Source organism: Brassica napus, chromosome C8 (assembly GCF_020379485.1).
Source record: "Brassica napus cultivar Da-Ae chromosome C8, Da-Ae, whole genome shotgun sequence".
NCBI lineage: Eukaryota > Viridiplantae > Streptophyta > Magnoliopsida > Brassicales > Brassicaceae > Brassica > Brassica napus.
This window is the reverse complement of record NC_063451.1, coordinates 26,601,831-26,626,459: the sequence shown is the minus strand read 5'-3', so window position 1 is coordinate 26,626,459 and position 24,629 is coordinate 26,601,831. Positions and strand designations below refer to the sequence as shown.

Sequence of the window (24,629 nt, the reverse complement as noted above, 5' to 3'; positions counted from 1 at the left end):
TACGGCTCAGTTGAAGGACAAGGATGATCGCATATCTTTGTTGGAGACCCAGATGCCGGCTCAACAGGCGGGCTATGAGGCATAGAGGAGGCTGAACCAGCAAATGATGGAGATGATGCAGAGGATGTACCCGAACGAGGTGTTCCCGGACGTGCCAGACCCGTAGTTTTTTTTTTCCAAAAACTCGGAATGTTTTATTTTTATTTGTGAAACTTTGAATATTAATTAATATGATTTCAATTTTAATTTTAACTTTATATTTTCAAATTAAAATTTCAAAAATTTTATTTTTTTAAAAAAATTAATATTTTTTACATTCGAGGAAATTAATTATATTTTTTACTCGATCGATCGATGCGTTTTTGGACATATATCCATCGATCGATCTGTTTATAAAAAAACGTTCAGAATATACCGAGGGACATGTTCCTCGGAATATACCGAGGGACATGTTCCTCGGAATATCCCTCGGTATATTCCGAACGTTTTTTTATAAACGGATCGATCGATGGATATATGTCCAAAAACGCATCGATCGATGAACTTCCGAGGAAATATCCCGACGAAGTTCTCCCTCGGTATATTTCGAGGAGATTTCCGACAAACTAGTGATCCTCGGAATTTCCTCGGAAATTTGTTTCCTCAGAATTCCGTCGGAAAATTCCGAGGGATTTCCGAGGAAAGAAGAAATTCCGAGGAATTATTTCCGATGACTTGTTTCGTCGGTATGTCGTCGGAATAACGTTATTCCGACGAAATTCCGACGATTTTTTCCCTCAGTATCCTTGATGTTTTCGACTATATAGTAACGAAGCATTCTATTAATAGATAATATCAATGCGACCAAACATGCATACAAAAGCATAACATATCACAAACCCGACGTGACCGCTCCAGTTCGAATATATCCATCAATCCCTTGATATGATCTGAGCTTTGAGCGAATTCTTCATCACAACGGTAAACGCGTAAGTTTCAGTCGGGTCGGGTGGAGAATCCGGAGCAGAGATCCATTTAAACGAATGGATCATCCTAGCAAGCATCAAGTTGATGTGTAGAATCCCTAAAGACCAAGCCGGGCAGATCCGACGACCCGCACCAAAAGGCAACATTGTCACGCCACGTGTTCCAGTCCAGTCAGCATTAACACCGTCTCCACCTGGTAAAAACCTCTCGGGTCGAAACTCACTCGGATCCGACCAAATCTCCGGGTTCTCAGTAACCCAAGCAGTGTAAAATTCCACATATGCCCCTGACGGAATATCATACCCGCCAAGCTCCGTATCTTTAACGGCGGCGTGAGAGAGAAGAAAATGTCTCGGAGGATGTCTCCGGAGAGTCTCTTTCACTATTGCTTCCAAGTAAGGCATTTTCGTCACGTCATCCTCTTCAACGACGCCGTTTTTGCCCACAGCTCCGACAACTTCCTCGTACAGCTTCTCTTGTATGTTTTGGTCGGTCACTAGATGAAGTAACGCCCACTCAAGCGTAGTAGCGCTAGTGTCCGTACCAGCCGAGACAATCTCCGAACATAAAGTCACAATCTCTTCATCTTTAAGCTCACCGCCTCTCTCAACAGGCTTCAAAGCGAACAGAGAATCCACGTAAGCTGCACCGATAGGACTCACCATCTCTTCGTTAGGACTCTCATTCGCGTCAACAAATGCACGACGGTTTCTTATCAACGGCACGAGACACTCGAGCTGCGTCTTCCGTTCAAGATTTTTAAGGAGATAGAAATCGTGTATAGAGCAGGAGATTGTGGATTTGCCACCCAAACTATAGTTCGTGGAGAGAACTGTTTGTACCACATGCCTCTATAGTGGTAATAAGAAGTACCTGGTCTGAAAAGGCCGAGTTCAGAAAACATCACCGTCAAATACAATGGTCTGGTCTCCTGAAAGAGATTCACTGATGGAGATTGTGTCAACTGCAGAGGAAACATGTGAAACTTGGAGAGACAAAAATATTACAAAAAATCCGTAGGAAGATATGAAGAACACATTCTCTTTGAAGGTCGCCATGTTCGTGTGGAACACAGAAAGAATTGTGGTGATTACACAATGAAAGAAGTGATGATTCACGAGTCAACTCAGTCGAACATGTTGAAAAGTATGAACAATAATTAAAGCCGAAGACTTTCTGTAGATAGAGATTGAAGGAAGCCAAATTACTCCATCTCAATACTTGTATTTTATTTTATAATTTTATAACGTCTCTTTCTTCTCTTATATTATCAGAGAATCAAAGGTTAATCGAACGAAAGTCTTTATCCAATAGAGAGATTTATTTTATTTTATTAGTAACAACAAATTTTAATACTTAAAGATACTAATTGACGATAATTGATAGATATCAAAAAGCCTCTAAAAATTACACTAGGTAACTGGTAGGTTGAAATGTGGCATCTCGGTGAATCAACAAAGAGAAGAAGGCATGCCTCGTTGAATGAGAGTGTCTAGATCTTTGTCACCACGGCCACTGCAATTCACGACCACTTTGGCACCATCGCGCAGAGTAGGAACAAGTTTGTCGAGGAACGCCAGCGCGTGAGATGCTTCTAAAGCTGGGATTATTCCCTCCAATCTGCTCAATAACATGCACGCTATAATAGAAGATTATGTAAGTAATTAATGAAATTCTTGTAAGAATTACAAAGAGAAAAAAAAAATTACAAAGAAAGCATATTAAGTAACATAAATAGAGAGGGACCTTGAACGGCTTCTTGGCCTGTTGCTGTGTAGAACTCGGCTCTTCCGCTTTCTTTCAGAAAGCTAATCTCTGGTCCAACTCCGGGATACTCTAATCTGCGACGAATCAAGCATAATTAATGAGGCTTAGTATGTAACATCTTCTCTTTGGTTTAGTATGTAACATCTTCTCTTTGGTTCACATAATTAATTTGGTTATCCAACCGTATATAAACTTAGTTTGGCGATTTTGATGCGGCCAGGCAAAAAAAGGGTTCAATCAGACCGGTTCATAACCGCTTACGAGAGGTGACTTGCATGTGATAAACGTGTAAACCTTTTTAACGATAAAAAGACGTACAAGTTAACGTTAAATATGCAAAAGTACAAATACCAGTAGAAGATTTCTTATTCGCTACTCATGTCATGCTTTGACTATATATTAATTTATCTATAGAGTTAAAAGAAAATCAAGAACTATAATATACCAGACTTATTTATTTAGTTTCATCTTTCTTAAAAGACTAATTTATATACCTAGACATATTTATTTAATTTAGTTCATATTTCTTAAGAGATTTTTAAAGACTTTCATCATCACTAAATAGTGGCTTTTAACTCCAGGATTATAGTTTGAGCAGCTGTTTAAGACAACATATAGGACATAATTTAACCACTTACCCTACTCCTATGGAATGTGGTTTAAGTATCTGTCCTTGATCATCTTGCAATAAGTAGCTCATGGAGCCATGATACACACCAACATCTCCAACGGCCAAAGTAGCTGAATGTTTCCCTGAATCCAGACCCAGTCCCGCGGCCTCTACCCCGACTAGTCGCACATCCTCATCCCCAAGAAACTCATGGAACAATCCCAATGCGTTTGAGCCACTCCCCACACAAGCCACCAACACATCAGGTTTACCACCCCATAGTTGTTTTGCTTGTCTTCTTGTCTCTTTCCCAATCACGGATTGAAACTCACGTACCATTAACGGACTCGGGTGCGGTCCTACCACCGTCCCGGATAAGTAGTATGTGGTTTCCAGGTTTCCAACCCAATTTCGAATAGCCTCTGAACTTGCATCTTTAAATGTTCCTTCAACTGATTTCACCTATTAAAATCAGGATAAACGAATTTTATGTTCTGTTTGACCCCCAAAAATTAGTTCCGTGTTCCGCATATGTGAATATTTTGTTGTTTTGAGAGATTTATTTGATGTGAATATTTTGTTGTTTTGAGAGATTTATTTGAAATAAAACTCATGGTTTTAGTAATCAAAGAAAAATAGTGTTAGTTTATATTTTTCCGCAATTTTTGCATACACAATTTTATTGTTAATTATAGATATTAATTTCTTGCTCGATTATGTATAAGTTCATATTTAGAAAGGGAATGGACCCTCATTAGATTTAATACATGTGAATCTATAATGTGATATATATGTTATCAAATATTTTTTTAATGTATATATATGTTAAACAAACTATAATGTTTTTTTACCAAAAAAAAAACAATAATGAAATTTTTTTTTTGTTGAAATGACTCTATAATGCTTTTTCTGGATAAATAAAACGAGTTCCTGTTGCAAGACCAGCTCCGGTTTCGGCTAGGTTGAGTTTAATTATAGAGTAATTACTAGTTATACCTGAGCACCAAGCAGTTTCATGGAAAGTACATTAGAGGATTGTTTCTCTATATCAGCAGTTCCCATGAAAACAGTACACTCCATGGAGAACTTCGCACAAGCAGCCGCCGTGGCGACCCCCTGTTGACCGGCTCCTGTTGCTGCCACCACACGCTTGCAACCAAGCCGCCGGGCTATCATCGCTTGACCGAGAGCATTGTTGATTTTATGGGACCCACAGTGGCTAAGATCTTCCCTTTTCAGGTATATTTCGGGTCCACCTCCGGTGGTTTGAGATATGTTCTTGTAGTGTTCGGTTAAACGTCCGGCGAAGTAGACCGGCGTTTCTCTTCCTACGTAGTCTCTTAACGCTGTGGTAAGCTCCTCCTAATTACAATTAAAAGCACAAATAAGAAAACATTGCACTGATTAATTATCATGCTTAATTTAATACATGTGAAATTTACATGCTAAATGATGACGTCATTAATTTATTTTCTTACATGTGACACTATGTTGCCTTTTTATTAATGAGATTATTGAAGGAGTTTCTCAAATTTTGAGAAATTAAAAGTATTATTTTATAAATATTTTATTTTGTAATTTTTTGAATTTTTTTGTGAGAGACACCATTGGTGCCTTATGTGAAAAGGAGGTAATGTGTCGGGATGTACGTTATTTTTATTGTTTGACAAGGACAATACTAAGTAGTCTCAACTGTAATGTTTCCAGTCCTCTTGTCTTTTTGGATTATGCCAGCTGATTTCGAATCTATAAACCATATATTTGTTCTATGATTATGTTTTCCGGTGTTGACAAAAAATGTCTACAAAAAAGATCTGTCTTTAGGTTATGTAAATTAATCTATTATCTTCATAACCTAAAGGTCAAATAATCAACGTTTGTTCTCATTCCTTTGATCCATTCACTACAAGAAAACAGCAAGGATTCTGAGGGAAAACAGCAAGGATTCTGAGTGAAAAAATCGTCGGAATTTCGTCGGAATTTCGTTATTCCGACGACATACCGACGAAACAAGTCGTCGGAAATAATTCCTCGGAATTTTTTCTTTCCTCGGAAATTCCTCGGAATTTTCCGACGGAATTCTGAGGAAATAAACTTCCGAGAAAATACCGAGGATCACTAGTTTGTCGGAAAGGTCCTCGGAATATACCGAGGGAGAACTTCGTCGGGATACTTCCTCGGACGTTCATCGATCGATGCGTTTTTAGGCATATATACATCGATCGATAGGAATATACCGAGGGACATATTCCTCGGAATATTCCGAGGAATGTGTCCCTCGGTATATACCGAGGAACCGTTCCCTCGGTATATTCCGAGGAAAGGTTTCCCTCGGTATATTCCGAACGTTTTTTTATAAACAGATCGATCGATGGATTTATGTCCAAAAACGCATCGATCGATCGAGTAAAAAATATAATTAATTTCCTCGGAATGTAAAAAATATTAATTTTTTTAAAAAAATAAAATTTCTGAAATTTAAATTCGAAAATATGAAATTAAAATTAAAAATGAAATCATATTAATTAATATTCAAAGTTTCACAAATAAAAATAAAACATTCCGAGTTTTTGGAAAAAAAAAAAACTACGGGTCTGGCACGTCCGGGAACACCTCGTTCGGGTACATCCTCTGCATCATCTCCATCATTTGCTGGTTCAGCCTCCTCTGTGCCTCATAGCCCGCCTGTTGAGCCGCCATCTGGGTCTCCAACAAAGATATACGATCATCTTTGTCCTTCAACTGAGCCGTAAGTACTTCTGGATCAACAAAGGGCGGTGGTGCAGAAGAAGGAGGAACCGACCGGGTGCGACGACCCAAACCGACCAAACGTCCCTTCTTCTTTGGAACCGACTGAATAGAAAATAGCCAAATTTACAAATTTAAACCAAGAAATAAATGAATTGAACTTTTAAAAAAAAAGAACTTACGGATTCAACGATTTCGTTGATTCGAAACCGGGACAAGTTGGTCGAAGCCGTCGAAGCGTCATCCTCGGTTTGAAGCTGAGACACTTCGTCTACCACCTGAGTTTGGACCAGGTCGACCACGTCCCTCACAAGACCGTCATCAATCTGGCCGGTCTTCTTGTTGGTATACGCCCTCCTCATTAGGGCGAGATCATCAACCGGCTCGCCATCATTTTCTTCCGCCTTGAAAAAAACATAAATTAAAGAAACATTAGAAATTAGAAGAAATGCACAATAAATTAAAATTCTGAAACTCAAATAATTGAAGAAAAAACGGTTGAACTTACCATGCGATCTCCCAGAGTGGCAATAGATTGAGCACCCAAGTTATGCTTGTAGATGCCCTTCCCTTTACGGTCGCTCCTGCGGTTGGTGGAGTTGGTGGAAGAAGTTTCTTTCGTCTCTTCTTTATCCCAATGCGCACACAACTCCTTCCAGACCGTGTCGTTCATCGACTTTGGGACCTTTTAATAAAAAAAAAAGAAAATAGTTTAATAAATTAAAAAATAGTTTAATAAATTAAAAAATTGTTTAATAAATTAAATCGAACCTTATTGATTTCCCACTTCTTCTTCCACTCGTGGATCTGCTTCCCATAGTTGTCCATTACTTTATGGACGAAGTGGTGATAGATAAAGAGCGTCTCATCGGAATTCCAGTTGAACTCTTGCTGAAAAAAAACACAATTAGTAGAAAAATTATATTAAAGATTAAAAATATAAGTAAAAAATTAGAATACTTACCGCAAACTGACGAAACCACAGAACCTGCTTGTCGGTAGGGAAGTGAGTGAAAGTCGGATGTCCACTGTCGAGGGCCGAGTACATCATACGGTTGATCCATGCGCTGATCCCGTTCCCGGATCGGTTGAACCTAATAAAAAGAATAAACGGTTAATAATGAATCCAAATTTAAAGAAAAAAATGTTTAATTACCATGTTTGACCCCGTCCATGTGGATACGGAGTGAGATACGGAAGATGGTCACGACCGGGCTGTTGAACCAACTCCGCAACACGCATCACTCCCGGAGGACCCGGAGGAACAGGAGCGGATGCAGCAGCGGGAGCGAGAGGAGCAGGAGCGGGTGCAGCAGAGGGAGATGTATGGTTGGAGCTGTGGGGCGAAGGGGAATCCTGAAAATGGCTGGAATCCCGAGACTGGCTCCCCGTACCACCACGACCACGACGCTGTCGAGGCCGGGTCTGATCATCATGAGACCTGTAAATTAAAAAATATATTTAATAAATAGAGAAATATATAAATTAATTTTTTTTAAAAAAAAATCCCAAATAATTTAATCACAAAAAAGATTTATATATATTAAAAATATTTAATAAATATATAAAAATAGTTCTAATAAACAAAAAATAGTTTTAATAAATAAAAATAGTTTAATAATTAAAAAAAATAGTTTTAATATATATATATATATTAAAAATATTTTTAAATCCCAAATAATAGTTTTTAATCACAAAAAAAGTTTTATAGATATTTAAAATGTTTTGTAAAATCCAAAAAATCGAATTTATATACAAAATTTTTTGTAAAATCCAAAAAATCGAATTTATATAGAAAAATCGATTTGTAAAATACAAAAATCGATTTTATATACAAAAATCGATTTTATAAATACAAAAAAATAAAAAAATTATAAAAAAATTCTAAATCAATTCAACAAAACAAATTATTCAACCAAATCATAATTCTAAACCTATTATACAACCAAATCACAATCCTAACCAATCACCCTAACAAAAATCTATCAAAACTACACAAAAACCTAACAAATAGAACCTAAGAGAGTGGGATAGGGTCCTTACATGATTTGTGTAAGAGAAGGGGGAGATCGCCGGAGATATCGTCGGATTTCAGGGGGAAATCGCCAGAAGGGAGAGAGGAGTCGCGCAGAGGAAGAAGAGAGAAATGGAGAAGAAGAAGCGGCTCGTGGTTATAAAACCTAGGGTCCGACGGAATATCCGTCGGAATTCCGTCGGAATTCTAATTTCAATTTTCGCGAAATATTTGCCCGGTAAAATAAAAATATTCCGAGGAAATACCGAGGAACTAGTGTTTGGGGTTTCAAAACATCAATTTTTTTTGCCGTATTTCATTTCTTATACAATTGTAATGCATACCATTGAAGATTCTTTGTATAGATGAGCATAAACCATGAAATAACAAATTTCAAAACTAATTGAAAGTATTCGCTTTACCGTTCATTAAAAGGTATAAGTGTTTCTCTTATGTTGTGGGATTTCGTTCATACAATCGGAAAAGTGTTAATTATACGGTAAGGAACAAATATTTGACTTCATAATGAACGTAAGACACTTAATAAGGGTTATATAGGTGTTATTCAAACCGCAAAACGTTGTTTTCGGTTTAAAAAACCTATTTCCTCGGAATTTCCTCGGATTATTCCGAGGGAACTCCGAGGAAACCCTCTTCTTCCTCGGAATTTCCTCGGAATATTCCGAGGAAATTCCGAGGAACTAGTGTTTGGGGTTTCAATACGTCAATTTTTTTTTATAAACGGATCGATCGATGTATATATATCCAAATACGCATCGATCGATCACTAAGATGGACCGGACCGTAAGAATGTGATCGATCGATGAGATTATCCCATCGATCGATCGAGAATCTCAAGTGTTCCTCGGAATGTCCTCGGAAAATCTTGTAAGTTTTTTTTATAAACGGATCGATCTATGGATATGTCCAAAAACGCATCGATCGATCACTAAGATGCACCGGACCGTAAGAATGTGATCGATCGATGAAATTATCCCGTCGATCGATCGAGAATCTCAAGTGTTCCTCGGAATGTCCTCGGAAAATCTTGTAAGTTTTTTTATAAACGGATCGATCGATGGATATATGTCCAAAAACGCATCGATCGATCACTAAGATGCACCGGACCGTAAGAATGTGATCGATCGATGAGATTATCCCATCGATCGATCGAGAATCTCAAATGTTCCTCGGAATGTCCTCGGAAAATCTTGTAAGTTTTTTTATAAACGGATCGATCGATGGATATATGTCCAAAAACGGATCGATCGATCACTAAGATGGACCAAAGCGTAAGAATGTGATCGATCGATCCGTATTTGTTCAAAAACGCATCGATCGATGCGTGTGCGGGAAACAGAATTATAAGGCAAAACCCGACCTTTTTTGGATCTAAACCTCAGAACTCTCATCCCCTCCGATTTCCCCTATAATTCGCCCCCCCCTTTCTCTCTCTATAATCATCCGATTTGAACAATTTTGGGCTCTATTCCCCTTGATTTTTCGAGCTCTACCTGATTCCTACACTCGTTTTCACCCTAAGACAGGTATACTCCGCGAATCTCCACATTCTGAAATCGTGTTCTTGAGCAATATTTGGGTTTTGTGAATTTCTTATTTCCTTGTTGATTCCTTGATCAAATATGCATGAAACAGATGTTTAAACATGGAATAGAACACAATTGTCTGTGATCAACGAGTTTGGAACACAATTGAGATGATTTAGGGATTGAGAATTTTTTTCAATTTCGTTTTTTTTATCACAACTCGATTTCGCCTTTCATTTTCATGTTGCTTTGAGTTCTTAATTGATTATAACCATGTTGAGAGCAATGATTCTATTTTGTAGAGAATGAAGCGCACGAAAACATCAGCAAAGAAGAACACACAAGAAGAGGGTTCGTCTCAGCGAGAGAAGCAAAGGCCAAAGAAGTGGGATAAGTCTGATACCACCCACTACAACAACATGAAGAAGGTAGCCGTTCCGGCTACACAACTAGCATGTCCTGAGACGATGACAATATTGGGAATCAAAGCAGACATTGAAGGGCTGTTCCAGAACATGGGTCTAGGCCAACTATGCAACCTCAAGGAACCCACTTATCCGGAGTTGGTACGCCAGTTCATAGCATCCGCATACGTCAGCCGTCCCGATGATAGCCATCAGGAAGGTTTTCTGGCATTCGTAGTGCAGAAAGTATACTATGAGGTATCTTTCACAGACCTCTGCGGACTATTTGGATTGAGTGCGGGGGAGAGGACATCTGGTCTTTATTGGACTTCAGAGCTGTTGAACTTCTGGGAAACGATTGGCACAGGGGTTTATAGATCTTCTCAGGCAAAGGAGTCACTTATCCGGAGCCCAGTACTGAGATATGCCACACGCCTCATTGGCTCATTGCTATACGGGACAACCACAGCCGCATCAGTCACGCAATGGGAGTTGTGCCTCCTGTACCAAGGTGTGAGGCATTTGCTACCGGCATTTGCTACCGGCATTTGGAAACTCTACATTCCCACCTGCTACTGCCTTCAACATGGGAGCGGTGCTGGCCGCAAACTTAGCAGGATACAAGGGGAAAGTAACCAAATCCAAGAGCAATGCATGTGGATTTGGTGCAGTGATTACTCGGATCCTTAGACATGTGGGTGTAGACTGCGAGAACCAGCAGGTAGCACTGGACAGATCGAACAACATTGCTTGGAACTACCTGGATGTCATTTCTCTAGTAAGTAAGGAGTTCATAGCTGGTCCCCACTCGAGGATCGATCGGGATGGTCCTTACGTCTACGTATTCCAGGACCGAGCGAAGAAAACACTCTACTGCCACCTGCCTCAGATCGGCCTGACTGCTCTACTTTCAGAGGCTGCAGTTGAGTTCCTACCCCCTGCTACCGCACTAGTAGACAAGCCATCCTTCTTCACGCCAAAATATCAGACCAAAGGCAAGGCCGTGGTTGATGAAGAAGGAGAAGATGAGGCTGCACAAGCCATTCCAGATGATTCACAACCCCATCAGCTACTCCCATCAGACTCCAGCCAGTACAAGCTGCAAGAGCTTCCACCGAACGCCACTTCGCGCCAGCAACAACATTGGAGAGATCAGAGCATAAAGACAAACAACGACATGCTACACAAGATCTGGGCTGCCATTTCACGTATCAGGCCGTGTCGTTGCCAAAAGGATGATGTAGTTCATCGGGACAACTCTCCATCCAGCTCTGGTTCGGGTTCGAGTGGTACACACAGGGTAAGAAAGAGGTCCAAGAGACCCAACGATGCAGGAACATCTGGAGCAGGAGACGAGGAGTAGGAGCTATCACCGGCCAGTATTGCCATTTGATTTCCGACCGCGCTATTTTATTTTCTTTTTTATTCTAACGTTTTATGGTCTTATTTTCTGTTAATTTTGAACTTAGTTTTTTTTTTCTTAATTATGAGTTCGTATTTCTTTTACATGGTTTCTTCGTTTTATTTGGTTGTGTTTTGAGTAGTTTTTAATTCGTATTCAGCTTTGCCTTGCTAGATAAACCAAATAACTAATATCCGAGGAAAGAGGTTATATCAAGTGTTCCTCGGAATTTCCTCGGTATTTCTTAAAAAAAAAAAAAAAATCAATGGTAGTCTGTTTCCGAGTCATCATCACCAGATGAATCTGAATCTGGATCTTGGTGAAACTCTCCAATCACTGGTTCATCCTCTACGTGAACGACGGCTTCCTCTCCAAAGTCGGTTAAATCGACTACAAGGCCAACTCCAGCTAAATCTTCTGCTGCACTTAAGTTGCCGGATGTGCTTGGTTGTAGTGGGTCTTCCAGCTCAGAACTTCCCTGAACTCGGCCTCTCGGGTTGAGTCTTGTAACAGTAACCCATGGATCATCTCTGTTCCTTACCCGGGGGTACTTGATATAACAAACCTGTAACATTTAAAAAAATTATAAATTAATACACATGATGATGAATCATTCTGAATAATTAACATTTAATTACCTGATCGGCCTGAGAAGCAAGAATGAAAGGATCATAATATTGCAGCTTTCGCCTCGAATTTACTGATGTAACACCAAATGCATCTGTTCTCACACCTCGATCTGGAGTGTTGTCGTGCCAATCACAATAGAAAACAGTACAGCGCAATCCAACCATGCCCAAATACTTGATTTCCAAAATCTCATGTATGTGTCCGTAGTATACATCATCTCCTGATGCAGAACAAACGCCAGCATCATAAGTCGTACTCGAACGTCTCCTCTTCTGAGTTGTGAATGCATATCCTCGAGTACAAAATCTCGGATATGACTTCACAACAAAGTTTGGTCCAACGACCATCTCACGTATCCAATCGTCAAATGTTTCACCTCTGGCCAAACCAGCAGACACCTATTAATAGCACATATATATATGTTATATCAATAAATGTGAATTAGTATAAATATGTGATAAAATATATTTTAATTTGTTTAAAGCACTCACATAAGTAAACATCCATCCAGTAAATTCTCTCTGCTTCATTTCTTCTAGTTCGTCCTCTGTGGCGTATCTATACTCGAACCGCTTTTCTGCCATGAAAATCCTGTATATGATGACAATAATGTAATTAATTAAGATTTAAATTTCAACTTGTTAAAATAAAAATTTGTAAGCTCATTTATTTACCTCTCATATTGAAGAACGTCTTCGCAGTTGGTGAGCAAATATGTTTGCAAATGACTGCGCTCCTGCTCAGTAAGTCGACGGTCCTTTGGTTTTCCGCTAAGTCGTCCAACGTCTGTGAAAATGTCTGGAACCGTAACATGATATGTTGCCCGTTCGCCTCTATCATCATGCCGAGCAGGTCTTCTGTTTTTGGTCTGAACTTCTGCTGGAAAGTAGTACTCGGCAAAGTTTGAAGTTTCTTCATTGATCATCTGTGCGACTATAGAACCTTCCACCCTACTTAAATTTTTCACCATCTTCTTCAAATGGAACATATACCGCTCATACAGATACATCCATCTATACTGCACAGGACCACCAAGTTCCAATTCTCTTGCCAGGTGAATAACAAGATGCTCCATAACATCAAAAAATGAGGGAGGAAATATCTTCTCAAGGTTGCACTGAATCACGGCTATGTTAGTCTTCAAATTTTCAATACCTTCAAGAGTCACTGATCTCGTGCATAAATCGCGGAAGAAACCACTTATCCCTGCAATTGCTTCATGAACATTTCGTGGTAATAGTTCCTTGAAGGCGAACGGAAGGAGGCGCTGCATCATTACATGGCAATCGTGGCTTTTCAAGCCAGTAAACTTTCCTTCCTTTCTGTCGATACAGTTACGCAAATTTGATGCGTAACCGTCTGGAAATTCCACATCGTTTGAAATCCAATCAAAGAACGCATCTTTTCCCTCTGCATCAAGTCGGTATATGGGAAAAGGAGCCCTACCATTCTCATCAACATGAAGTTCTGAACGAGCACATATATCGACTAAATCCAGTCTTGACTTCAAATTATCCTTTGTTTTACCTTGAACATTAAGGATCGTGTTCATGAGATTGTCAAAAAAGTTCTTCTCAATATGCATGACATCTAAATTATGCCTTAGCAGATGATCCTCCCAGTATGGCAGATCCCAGAAAATACTTTTTTTGTGCCAGTTATGTAGTTCTCCAACAGCATCTACCGGAAAACGCTCATGTCCACCGACGTCTGGCGTCCTTTCTGCACCAAAATCTCTTAGTTGTATCTTCAAATCTTTCCCACAAATTTCCGGAGGTGGACTGTCAAACACCCTCTTGTTCTTCGTAAACAAATTCCTACTCCTACGATATGGATGATCAGGTGGTAGGAATCTCCTGTGACAGTCAAACCAACACGTTTTCCTTCCGTGTTTTAGTTGGAAAGCATCAGTGTTATCTTGACAATATGGACATGATAGCCTTCCATGCGTTGTCCATCCAGACAACATACCATATGCTGGAAAATCACTTATTGTCCACATTAGTACTGCCCGCATTTGAAAGTTTTCTTTACACGAAACATCGTATGTTTCAGCACCTTGAGCCCATAGTTGTTGCAACTCATATATTAGTGGCTGAAGAAACACATCAAGTGATCTCTTAGGATGCTCTGGTCCGGGAACGAGAATCGAGAGAAACAAAAACTCTCGTCGCAAGCACAAGTTTGGGGGTAGGTTGTATGGTGTAAGAATGACGGGCCATAGAGAATACTGTCTTCCACTCTTGCCAAACGGACTGAAACCATCAGTACATAATCCAAGGTAGACATTTCTTCTCTCATACGCAAAGTCGGGATACTTTGATTGGAAATGCTTCCACGCTTTTGCATCTGAAGGATGTCTGATCTCACCATCTGTTGAGTGCTCCGCATGCCATCTCATTGGTTGCGCTGTGCGTTCAGACAGATACAACCTCTGCAACCTTTCCGTCAAAGGTAAATACCACATCCTTTTATATGGCACTGGAACTCTTCCACTCGTATCTTTATAACGAGGCTTTCCACAAAATTTGCATGTAACCCGCTGTTCATCCGCCCTCCAATAAATCATGCAGTTGTCGCTGCATACATCTATTACCTGATACGATAAACCAAGACCAGCTACGAGTTTCTGAACCTCGTAGTATGAACCAGGAGCTACATTATCCTCGGGTAGAATACCTTTTACAAAATCAGCAATCGCATCCACACAGTCTTCAGCCAAATTATAATCTGTTTTAATGCCCATCAATCTTGTAGCAGATGATAAAGCTGAATGACCATCTCTGCAACCTTCGTACAATGGTTGCTTTCCAGCATCCAACATATCATAAAATCTCCTAGCTTCTGCATTGGGTAAATCTTCCCCTCTAAAATGATCATTTACCATCTGCTCAGTACCTACACCATAATCTACATCCGTTCTAATTGGTTCTTCTAATCTAACCGCTGGCTGAGGTTCGCTAGTACTACCATGTTCATAATCAGTTTCCCCATGATGATACCAAATTTTGTAACTTCGTGTAAACCCACTCAAATATAGATGAGTCCAAACATCCCACTCTTTAATAACCTTTCTATTTTTACAATTAGAGCAAGGACATCTTAACATACCTGTTTTTTCTTCCGGTTGTCGGTGAACTAACCCCATGAATTCGGTTATACCTCGTTGGTATTCTTCCGTAAGCAATCTCGTGTTCGGATCCAAATGAGGTCGATCGATCCAAGAACGAAAATAATTTGAAGAAGACATATTTTTTATGAATCAAATTCGTGTGTAAATAGAGTAAGAGGGAGGATGAAGATATGGAGTGAATGAAGAGGAAGAGGAGTGCTTGTATTTATAGTTTAAATCATGCCGACAGACCGAGGAAATTCCGACGGAATTCCGACGGAAAAGGCTAGTTCGTCGGAATTTCCTCGGAATTTTGTAAAATCCCCCAACGGCTCTCCAACGGCTATAATATTTCCTCGGAATTCATTGGTTTTTTCCGAGGAACCCATTTTCCCTCGGAATTTCCTCGGAATATTCCGACGGATAAGATATTTCCTCGGAATTCCGTCGGTATATTCCGAGGAAATTCCGAGGAAACCCAATTTTGTGCTTCCTCGGAAATTCCTCGGGATATTCCGAGGATTTCATTTTCCGTCGGAATGTCCGTCAGAATACCGCTGTTTTCTTGTAGTGATTAATTTCTTTATAAAAAAAATGCTTGTTTCATAAAGACAAATATTAAATTTGTTTAGATTTGAAATGTGCAGTTTATTTGTAAAATATATGAATTTGATAGTTGACAATAAAATCTCTTTTCCAATATTCATACGATCAACAGCATGGAATAAGAGTTGTAAAATTTTCCTGTCGATTTGACCTAATTGGTTACATTATGTAGTGCAAAGTGATGAATTTAGCCATTAAGCCTTGCAAAACCATGATATTTAATGAAATAGAGGTGGTGAGTTACGTTAATGTGATATAAATATATTATTGGATTGAGATAAGCTTAATCAATATACGAGAAAGGCCAACCTGAAATTCATGATCGTTTAAAACAAAATTAAATTCATCTTCGAGATCTCTAAGGGGAGAGATCAATGTCTCCGGTACAAACTTTCCACCGAACCTCCCGAATCTACCGTTACCGTCGCCACGAAGAAACTGGCTCTCGTCTGTTCTTGTTGGGACAGAACCCAACGGTGGATCACTCGTACGGAGGACATTGCTTACACGGTGGTGTCTTTTGATGGGAACTCCACAAACAACAGAGTTTATCATACCGTGGTTTCTTGTCAGAACCTTAGAAAGTGGTTGCCCTCGTATTTGGATTTTGGTCGACGACATGTTTCTCTCTTTTTGTGTGTGGAAGTACTGATGTTTTATTATATTAGTGACTTTTCTTAAACATTTGTGTTGACGAGTACCTTTTTTTTATAGTGAGTAGAGGGGTATATGTTTTTTTTTTTTGTTATGCATCCATTTGAATTTACATGTTTAACATGTTGTTAATCTTTACCACTTCGCTCTCTTGATTTTGAAAAACAACGTTGTCAAAGTGAAAAAGTGATTTCGAATGAACTAACTTTACGAAAATTAGTATACCATGTAGGCCCGCATTCTCAGCGATATGATACATTTCTACTAAGAGAGAAATTTATTTTAGATTTCCTAATCGAATCAGGGTTATTTATAACTTATATGAAAAGATCCAAAGGTTTATTAACAAGTTTTAATAAAAGAAACCCTTTACAGCACTTTCATATTGACAAAATATTTTTTTTATAACGGGATAACACTACAAGAAAAATGCGTTTTAATAGCACGACACCATAGCGTTTTTTTCGATTGTACTATAGTTGACATACACGTCAGTTTTAGATAGCGTTTGTATATTTGGAAACGCTATAATAAACTCGTATATTTGGAAACGCTATGATATCATATGGTTTTATACGTAACACTTAGATTTAATAGCAAACCATAATTAAAAACGTTATCTTTGGTTTTTTAAATCCCTAAACCCTAAATAAGTTTTAAACACTAAATTCTAAATACAAACTTTAAACTCTAATATTTCAGCATCAAATGTTAAAGTTAACTTTAAATCTTTGTTATAAATCCAAAAGTTAATATTTTCTCAAAATTAATCTCAAAATCAATATTCCAAACCTTTAACCCTAACCCTATATTCATATATTTCTTTATTCTAGACTCTAACTTTTAATATAAACTCTACCAATAATTAAAAAGAAACCTCAACACTAAAAATTTAAACAAATCTCTAACACTTAATATTAAAACTCCAATAAAAATAACAATAACTACTAATTCTTCTTTTGCTTAGACAAAATTATAGTAACTCTCCTTCTATTTTTTTATTGGCTGAAACAAAAAGTGCGTGGATTGCAAAATGTAGACTATTGATTAAATTTATTTAATAGTTCAGATTCATTCAATATTTGTTTCTTTTTTAATTTCTTTTATTCTTTTTCGTTTCAGATCTGAAACAATTTTTTTTTTATTTGTCTTCTTCACTACGACATCATATCTCTCTCTGCACATCCTTTTTCTTCTTCTCTACAATATCATCAAAGTCAATGTGTGTTTCTTCCTCTCTCTCTCTCTCTCTCTCTCTCTCTCTCTCTCTCTCCCCCGTCTCTTTTGTTTCCGTCTGCAACGCCAACCTCTCATCTTCTTCTCTGTATCGCATCTCTTCTCCACCTCTGCTCAAGCTTGCCCACGTCTTCTCGTCACGGATCTCAACCTCTCCACCTCTGCCGTCGCCATCTTCTGATCTGTCTCCGTCAACGACAGAGGAGGAGCATCTCATCTACTTAACCGTGACGCCTCCTCTCCTTCGTGAAGATTATATCCCGTGACGTCTGTCTTCCTCTGTGCGCCGCCTCTCGTCCCCTCATCTGCGTCTCCAAAACCTCCTCTCCTCAACACCTAACCGGAGATGGCTCCTCCTCTGCGACAACCCTACATTACTTTGCTGAAGACTGCTTTGCTTTTCGTCTAAAGTCCCATGGCGGCTCGTTGGAGAACAATCAAATTAGGTTTAGGTGTGAACTGTGTAATTTTTTAGGTTTAGTTATTTTTTAAATTTTTTAATTTTGTAAAATAATGTTACTTTGTAAACCAAATTCAATTATTTTGTAAATCACAATAAATAAATTATATATTTAATTGTATTTTACTTTTTTTTATTTTTTGTATTTTTTTTAATTTTTAATAATATTAATAATATCAAAAAATATATGCTATTAAAAAATATTTAATTGCATACATAAAAACGCTATTGTATATAATAATAAGATAACAATACAAAAAACCGCTATCTAAAGTGTCTTATCTATTATGACGGGCGATGATACAGCGTTTCAAAAACCGCTATTGTATCGTTCGATAGCGTTTTTCGTCCGTTAACAAAAGCCATTTTTCTTGTAGTGTTATGGTTTCTGGTTTTATTTTATTTGCAGAGACATGTTGCTAAATATAGCTACATGGCTGCGGATGCGGGTATTTAATACTTTATGGGTTTTAGATGAGTTTTCGATGATACCTGAAAACTTTTGATGGGTTGATCGGTCTATAAGTTAGAGATCTTCCTGGTTAGCTGATGGATTGTTCGGAATTATTGTTTTTGTTGCTGCTTGTTGGAATAGAAGACTGGTATATGGTTGAGAGAGATTTTGGTTTCTGGAACAAATTTTCCGCTTGTATTGTAGCTGAGCGTGGGGGCGCGTCTGAACTCCGATTGATGCGGGGTTAGCGGTGTTGGTTTCGTCTCGTCAAGAGCTTTAATTTGGTATCTGGCTCGTCGTCTGGATCCACCGGAGTTGAGGGATAGAGCTGTTTGAAGTTTGTCGGGAATTAGGGTTTTTACTGCTCGGATTTATTTCTGGTTTTTAGGGTTAGGGTTTATGAGAGCAACGTCGTGCTGATAACGTGTTGTAAATGAAGTGTTGGGGAAATACTTCTGTTATCATTACTGTCGACCAGAAGGTCCATATATATACAAGGTATTAGACCGTCATAAGGTCATGTTTATCCTAACAAGATAAGAATAAGGATAAACACTATGTTACATATATACATGGAATATATACTAGATAAACACATAGTCTCTGGTTGTCATTATCATGTCCCGGATTGGGCCTGCAGTACGGGCTGGTCCATGGTCGATCATCATTTGGTTTATAACACTACTCTTATCTTCGAAGATTATAGAGGGGCATCGTGAACATGCATTTACAACCTCTTATTTTTCTTATATCTCGACAAGAGAAACTGCTTGTTACTGTCATTTATTTTGTGAAAGGGGTGTTTACGTATGTTTCTTGCTTTTACGTTTACGTCTTACAGTAGAAGGCATATAAATTATATAATTACGACTCGTATACGGATTTCGGATACCTACCAGGTAAAACGAATATATATTTCTTAATTAACATTCATACAAATAGCGAATAATAATAAACAGCATGGATAAAACTCTTTAAAATCTCGAACCTGAACTTGTTTTGAACCTGTTCTTAATCTGAAACTGATTTTTAAAATTGTTTAAAACTTTTCCTGATGATAGTTTCACATTAGAACTGTTTAGGATTGAAAGTTAAACAATTCTTTTAAAAATCTGACTGCTATATGTTGAAAGAAACCGACTGTTACTTGCTTAAACTTATCATTATTGTCATGTTTAATGTTCTTATCTGATCTGAATCAACTAGAACTGTTAAGGACTGCATGTTACATATTTTTTTTTTTTTAAATCTGATCATGGTTTCATAAATTAATCCGAGGTTTTACCTCCTGTTCTTGTCTGAGAAATTTGTTTTCCTGATGATTGATAACGACTAGAACTTGATTAGGATTAAAAAAATATTTTTTAATATTTAAAATTGAAATATCAGAGATATATCTGAGAAAATATATTTATTTTTAAATCGAAAAGTATATAATAAATTGCTTGAATAAATCAAATCTTCCTGATTTATTTTTTTTAAGTCACAATAATTTCTGAGTTAACTTCTCAAAAGTTGATCTTTAGGATGTTTTAGAGTAGATCATTCCAAAACCTTGCTAGTAGAGTAATCATAATGCGTCTTCTGAGTTAGCTTCTCAAAAGTTGATCTTTAGGCATTTCCCACCAAAAAGGTGTTCGATGAAATGCCTGAAACGCCAATGCAATATTGTAGCATATTTTGAGTGGGAAATGCCTAAAAATCAACTCTTCTAAGCTTTTAGCATATTTTGCCAAAGACATTTGTTGTTAGAAGTGCTAAGATAGCCTTAGACCTGTTAGTAATGATTGCTTCCATATTATTCAACCGAAGACATTTGTTGTTTGAGATGTGTTAGTAAATGAACATTCATCTAGACATAGAGTTTGTTTAGAATCGTGTCTAAGCTTAAGGTTGATAGTTTGATTGTTCGTTTGACATCCTTAGTACGAAACTTGATCACCCAATATCTAATTCCTATGCCCATGAGTTCTCATTTCCTTAGTTAAGAAAGTCAACTCATTTACCGTTTTTATTATTCTGAAACTGTATTAGTAATAATCATTAGTTTAGAAAACCTTTAAAATCATCGGTTGCACTTAGATTAAGTAAGTACTTGCATTCTCAGTGCTTGAAATCCCTAAGAATTGGTTCGACAATCATTTATACTACAACATTTGTCTTAGGAGCCTTGAAAACTCCTAATATCAAATTGGCGCCGTTGCCAAATTCTAAACAGATTTGAACATTGAGATTTAGTCATTTGCTTGAGACTAAGTCATTTTTATTTTTTTTAGTTACTGATTCTCCTTCTTCATCTTCCTTTAATTTACAGGTGTATGAACTTGAGGAGTCAAACCTAGTTCCAAGAGCCGCAGACATCAGAGCTTTAGAGAGAGTGTGTGCTAGAAAGAGAAGAGAAGAAGAGCAACAGTCTCACTTGCAGAGATTGGATACTGATATGGGAGACATACCTCAAAATGATGCCAACAACGTTCCACAAAACCAACAGCGAGCAGCTCGACCCATTGGCACTTATGACCGCCCCAACATTCATGGTCATAGATTGGAAATCCGAGCACCAGCCGTAGCAGCCAACAACTTTGAGATCAAATCAGGACTTCTCAACGTGATCGAGAACAACAAGTATCATGGCTTGGCTCTAGAGGACCCATTTGATCACTTGGACAGGTTCGACAGCTACTGTGGGTTGTCAAAAACCAATGGTGTGTCTGAGGATGCCTTAAAGCTGAAGTTATTCCCTTTCTCTCTGGGGGATAAGGCACGACAGTGGGAGAAGTCTCTACCAAGTGACTCAATCACCACTTGGGATGACTGCAAGAAAGCTTTCTTGGAGAAGTTCTTCTCTACTTCAAGAACTGCTAAGCTGAGAAATGAGATCTCCAGTTTTCAACAGAAAGGCTTGGAAGGCTTCAGTGAAGCCTGGGAGAGATTCAAGGGCTACCAAGCTCAATGCCCACACCATGGTTTCTCTAAGGAGAGCTTGCTGAGCACATTCTACCGTGGTGCTCTTCCTAAGTACAGGGCCAGACTGGATACAGCTAGCAATGGGTTCTTCTTGGGGAGAACTGAGGAAGATGCAGAAGAGCTGGTTGACAACATGGTAAAGAGTGATGCAGTCTACAGTGGAGACCACGACAGAGGCAGTCGAACAGATGACAAGCAGACGAGGAGGGAGTTAAAGGCTCTCCAGGATAAGATTGATATTCTCATTGCTGATAAGGCCACCCAGGAGCAGCTGCACTTTGTTGGTAACCCAAACAAAGAAGCCACACCTGTTGTCCAGGAAGTTGATGGTTTGGAAGGGCAAGAAGAGCTGTGCTTCATCAACAACAATGGTAGCTGGTACAAGAAAGAGCCAAACTTTCAGTACAACAACTACCAACAGAGATCTTACCCCAACAACCAACAGAGTGGTTATCAGCCTCGGAACAACCAGCAAGGCAGCTATCAGCCTCAACAAAACCCTCCTCCCGGTTTCAACAACAAAGGACAACAACCTGCCCAACAACAACCTACTACTTCTACCTCTACTCCTCCAGTCAGCAGCACTGATGCCCTACTAAAACAAATCTTGGAGTCTCAGACAAGAAGTGAGAAGCATGTTGGCTATGAGTTGAAAAACCTTCACGCAAAGATTGATGGAAGCTACAATGAGCTCAACAACAAGTTCAGAACCTTGGAGAACCAGTTTGCTGCCATGAACACTCAACAAAATCGCCAACAAGGTTCTTTACCTGGAAAATCTGAGCAAAACCCCAAGGAGACCATGAAAGCTATCACCCTCAGGAGTGGTAAGGAGTTACCTCAGAAAGCTCTCACCAAGGATGCTGAGAAACAAGGTGAGGGGGTTGCCATCAACATAGATGATGAAGTGGTGATTGTTGATGAGAAAATCAATGATGAAATCTTGGAGAAGATTGTGGAAGCGAAAGGTAAAGGAAAGGTTGGGGAAGAGAAGAAAACAGTGAAAGATGGTGAAGTTGTTGCTCCAGCAAGTGAAATTCTTTTGTTCCTCCTCCCTATGAACCCAAACTACCATTCCCTGGTAGATTCAAGAGGCAGCTGCTAGAGAAGTACAAAGCTCTATTTGAGAAGCAAATGAGTGAAGTTCAAGTCACAATGCCCATCATTGATGCTTTCATGCTAATTCCTCAATATAGCAAGTTCCTGAAAGATGTTGTAGCTGCAAAGAAGAAGGAGATGGAGGGCATGATGATTCTCACTCATGAGTGCAGTGCCATCATCCAGAGGCTTGTTGTTCCAAAGAAGCTAGAAGATCCAGGATGCTTCACATTACCTTGTGCTCTTGGACCTATGGTATTTGATAGATGTCTCTGCGATTTGGGAGCTAGTGTCAGCTTGATGCCTTTATCTGTTGCTAAGAAGCTTGGTTTCACTCAGTACAAGAAGTGTAGACTGTCTCTGGTATTGGCTGATCGTTCAGTGAAGTACCCGGTGGGTATCTTGGAGGACCTCCCCGTTATGGTTGGAAAATATGAGATCCCTACAGACTTTGTGGTGCTTGAGATGGGTGAGGAAGCTGCAGATCCTTTAATCCTTGGAAGGCCTTTCTTAGCTACAGCAGGAGCAATTGTTAATGTGAAAGAGGGCAAGATTGATCTCCACTTGGGTAAAGGGCATGTTCTTCACTTTGACATCAAGGAGGTAATGAAGAAACCAACAGTTCAAGGGCAAGTTTTCTACATTGAAGAGATGGATGCCCTTGCTGATGAGCTCCTTGAAGAATTGTCAATAGAAGACCCTCTACAGCATGCTTTGACGATAGAGAGGCCAGCTGAAGTGATTCAGAACCTGGAGAGTGCTGCCTATGGGATGATGTTGGATTCACACAGAGGATTTGGTAGTAAGGATCAGTATGAGGAGCTGCCTCAAATTGTCCATCAGGAAGCCTCGGTCATTCAACAAGGGGACACCCAGCAAAACGACTGGAGCGAGCTTAAGGCGCCTAAGGTGGAGCTTAAACCTCTCCCCAATGGTGTAAGGTATGCATTTCTTGGTCCTAATGGAACTTATCCAGTCATTGTGAGTAGTGAACTTACTGAAACTGAGCTATCTGAACTTTTGAAAACACTTAAAAGATTTAGAAAAGCAATAGGTTACTCACTTGATGACATCAAGGGAATATCACCCTCTTTGTGTATGCATAGGATACATCTTGAGGATGAATCAATGACTTCTATCGAGCATCAAAGAAGGTTAAATCCTAACCTGAAGGATGTTGTAAAGAAAGAGATTCTTAAACTCTTAGATGCTGGTGTTATCTACCCTATCTCAGATTCTAAATGGGTATCTCCTGTGCATGTTGTGCCAAAAAGGGTGGTATAACTGTGATTAAAAATGACAAGGATGAATTGATACCAACAAGAACAGTCACTGGGCATAGGATGTGTATTGATTACCGCAAACTGAACTCTGCATCTAGAAAGGATCATTTTCCACTTCCATTTATTGATCAGATGCTTGAGAGACTTGCAAATCATCCATTCTATTGTTTTCTTGATGGATATTCAGGATTCTTCCAGATCCCCATACATCCCAATGATCAGGAGAAAACAACATTCACATGTCCTTATGGTACCTTCGCATATCGAAGAATGCCATTTGGTCTATGTAATGCTCCAGCCACCTTTCAAAGGTGCATGATGTCGATCTTTTCTGATCTGATTGAGGATGTTGTGGAGGTGTTCATGGATGATTTCTCTGTCTATGGATCTTCGTTTTCTGCTTGTTTGTCAAATTTGTGCAGGGTCCTACAGAGATGTGAAGACACCAACCTTGTGCTGAACTGGGAGAAGTGTCACTTCATGGTCAAAGAAGGGATTGTGCTGGGGCACAAGATTTCAGAGAAGGGGATTGAGGTGGATAAGGCCAAAATCGATGTTATGGTTGGTTTGCCCCCACCAAAGACAGTGAAAGACATCCGAAGTTTTCTTGGTCATGCTGGGTTTTACAGGAGATTCATAAAGGACTTCTCCATGATCACTAGACCATTGAC

General features: G+C 39.0%; 2 protein-coding genes and 1 non-coding gene across 3 annotated transcripts; all 3 read right to left on the bottom strand.

Annotated features, from left to right (window-relative positions):
- Window positions 1–802: 802 nt before the first annotated feature.
- Window positions 803–17,913, bottom strand: LOC125591949 (tryptophan synthase beta chain 1-like). The gene is made up of 6 exons (XM_048766882.1): window positions 17,768–17,913; window positions 16,116–16,323; window positions 4,340–4,705; window positions 3,372–3,805; window positions 2,713–2,807; window positions 803–2,605 (listed from the first exon to the last, which is right to left on the bottom strand). Exons 1-6 carry the CDS (start codon window positions 17,911–17,913, stop codon window positions 2,418–2,420), a joined length of 1,437 nt encoding a protein of 478 aa, XP_048622839.1. The 3' UTR covers window positions 803–2,417.
- LOC125591950 (cytochrome P450 77A3-like) lies at window positions 912–2,024 on the bottom strand. The gene is made up of 3 exons (XM_048766883.1): window positions 1,974–2,024; window positions 1,840–1,930; window positions 912–1,798 (listed from the first exon to the last, which is right to left on the bottom strand). Exons 1-3 carry the CDS (start codon window positions 2,022–2,024, stop codon window positions 912–914), a joined length of 1,029 nt encoding a protein of 342 aa, XP_048622840.1.
- A 3,560-nt stretch (window positions 17,914–21,473) lies between the features above and the next one.
- On the bottom strand, window positions 21,474–21,580 carry LOC125592259. Its single transcript, XR_007328097.1, has one exon. It is a non-coding gene; the product is annotated as a small nucleolar RNA R71 (small nucleolar RNA).
- Between the last annotated feature and the right edge of the window lie 3,049 nt (window positions 21,581–24,629).

What these genes read in the sequence shown, in the direction of transcription:
- LOC125591950 (XM_048766883.1), bottom strand. Translation starts at nt 2,024, where the DNA reads ATGGCGACCTTCAAAGAGAATGTGTTCTTCATATCTTCCTACGGATTT. An exon ending in TATCTTCCTACGGATTTTTT is followed by an intron (nt 1,931 to 1,973) that starts GTAATATTTTTG and finishes TTTCCTCTGCAG; the next exon opens with TTGACACAATCTCCATCAGT. An exon ending in ACTCGGCCTTTTCAGACCAG is followed by an intron (nt 1,799 to 1,839) that starts GTACTTCTTATT and finishes TGGTACAAACAG; the next exon opens with TTCTCTCCACGAACTATAGT.
- LOC125591949 (XM_048766882.1), bottom strand. Translation starts at nt 17,913, where the DNA reads ATGAGATGCTCCTCCTCTGTCGTTGACGGAGACAGATCAGAAGATGGC. An exon ending in TACAGAGAAGAAGATGAGAG is followed by an intron (nt 16,324 to 17,767) that starts GTTGGCGTTGCA and finishes TCCCATCAAAAG; the next exon opens with ACACCACCGTGTAAGCAATG. An exon ending in AGGCCAAGAAGCCGTTCAAG is followed by an intron (nt 2,606 to 2,712) that starts GTCCCTCTCTAT and finishes CTTCTATTATAG; the next exon opens with CGTGCATGTTATTGAGCAGA.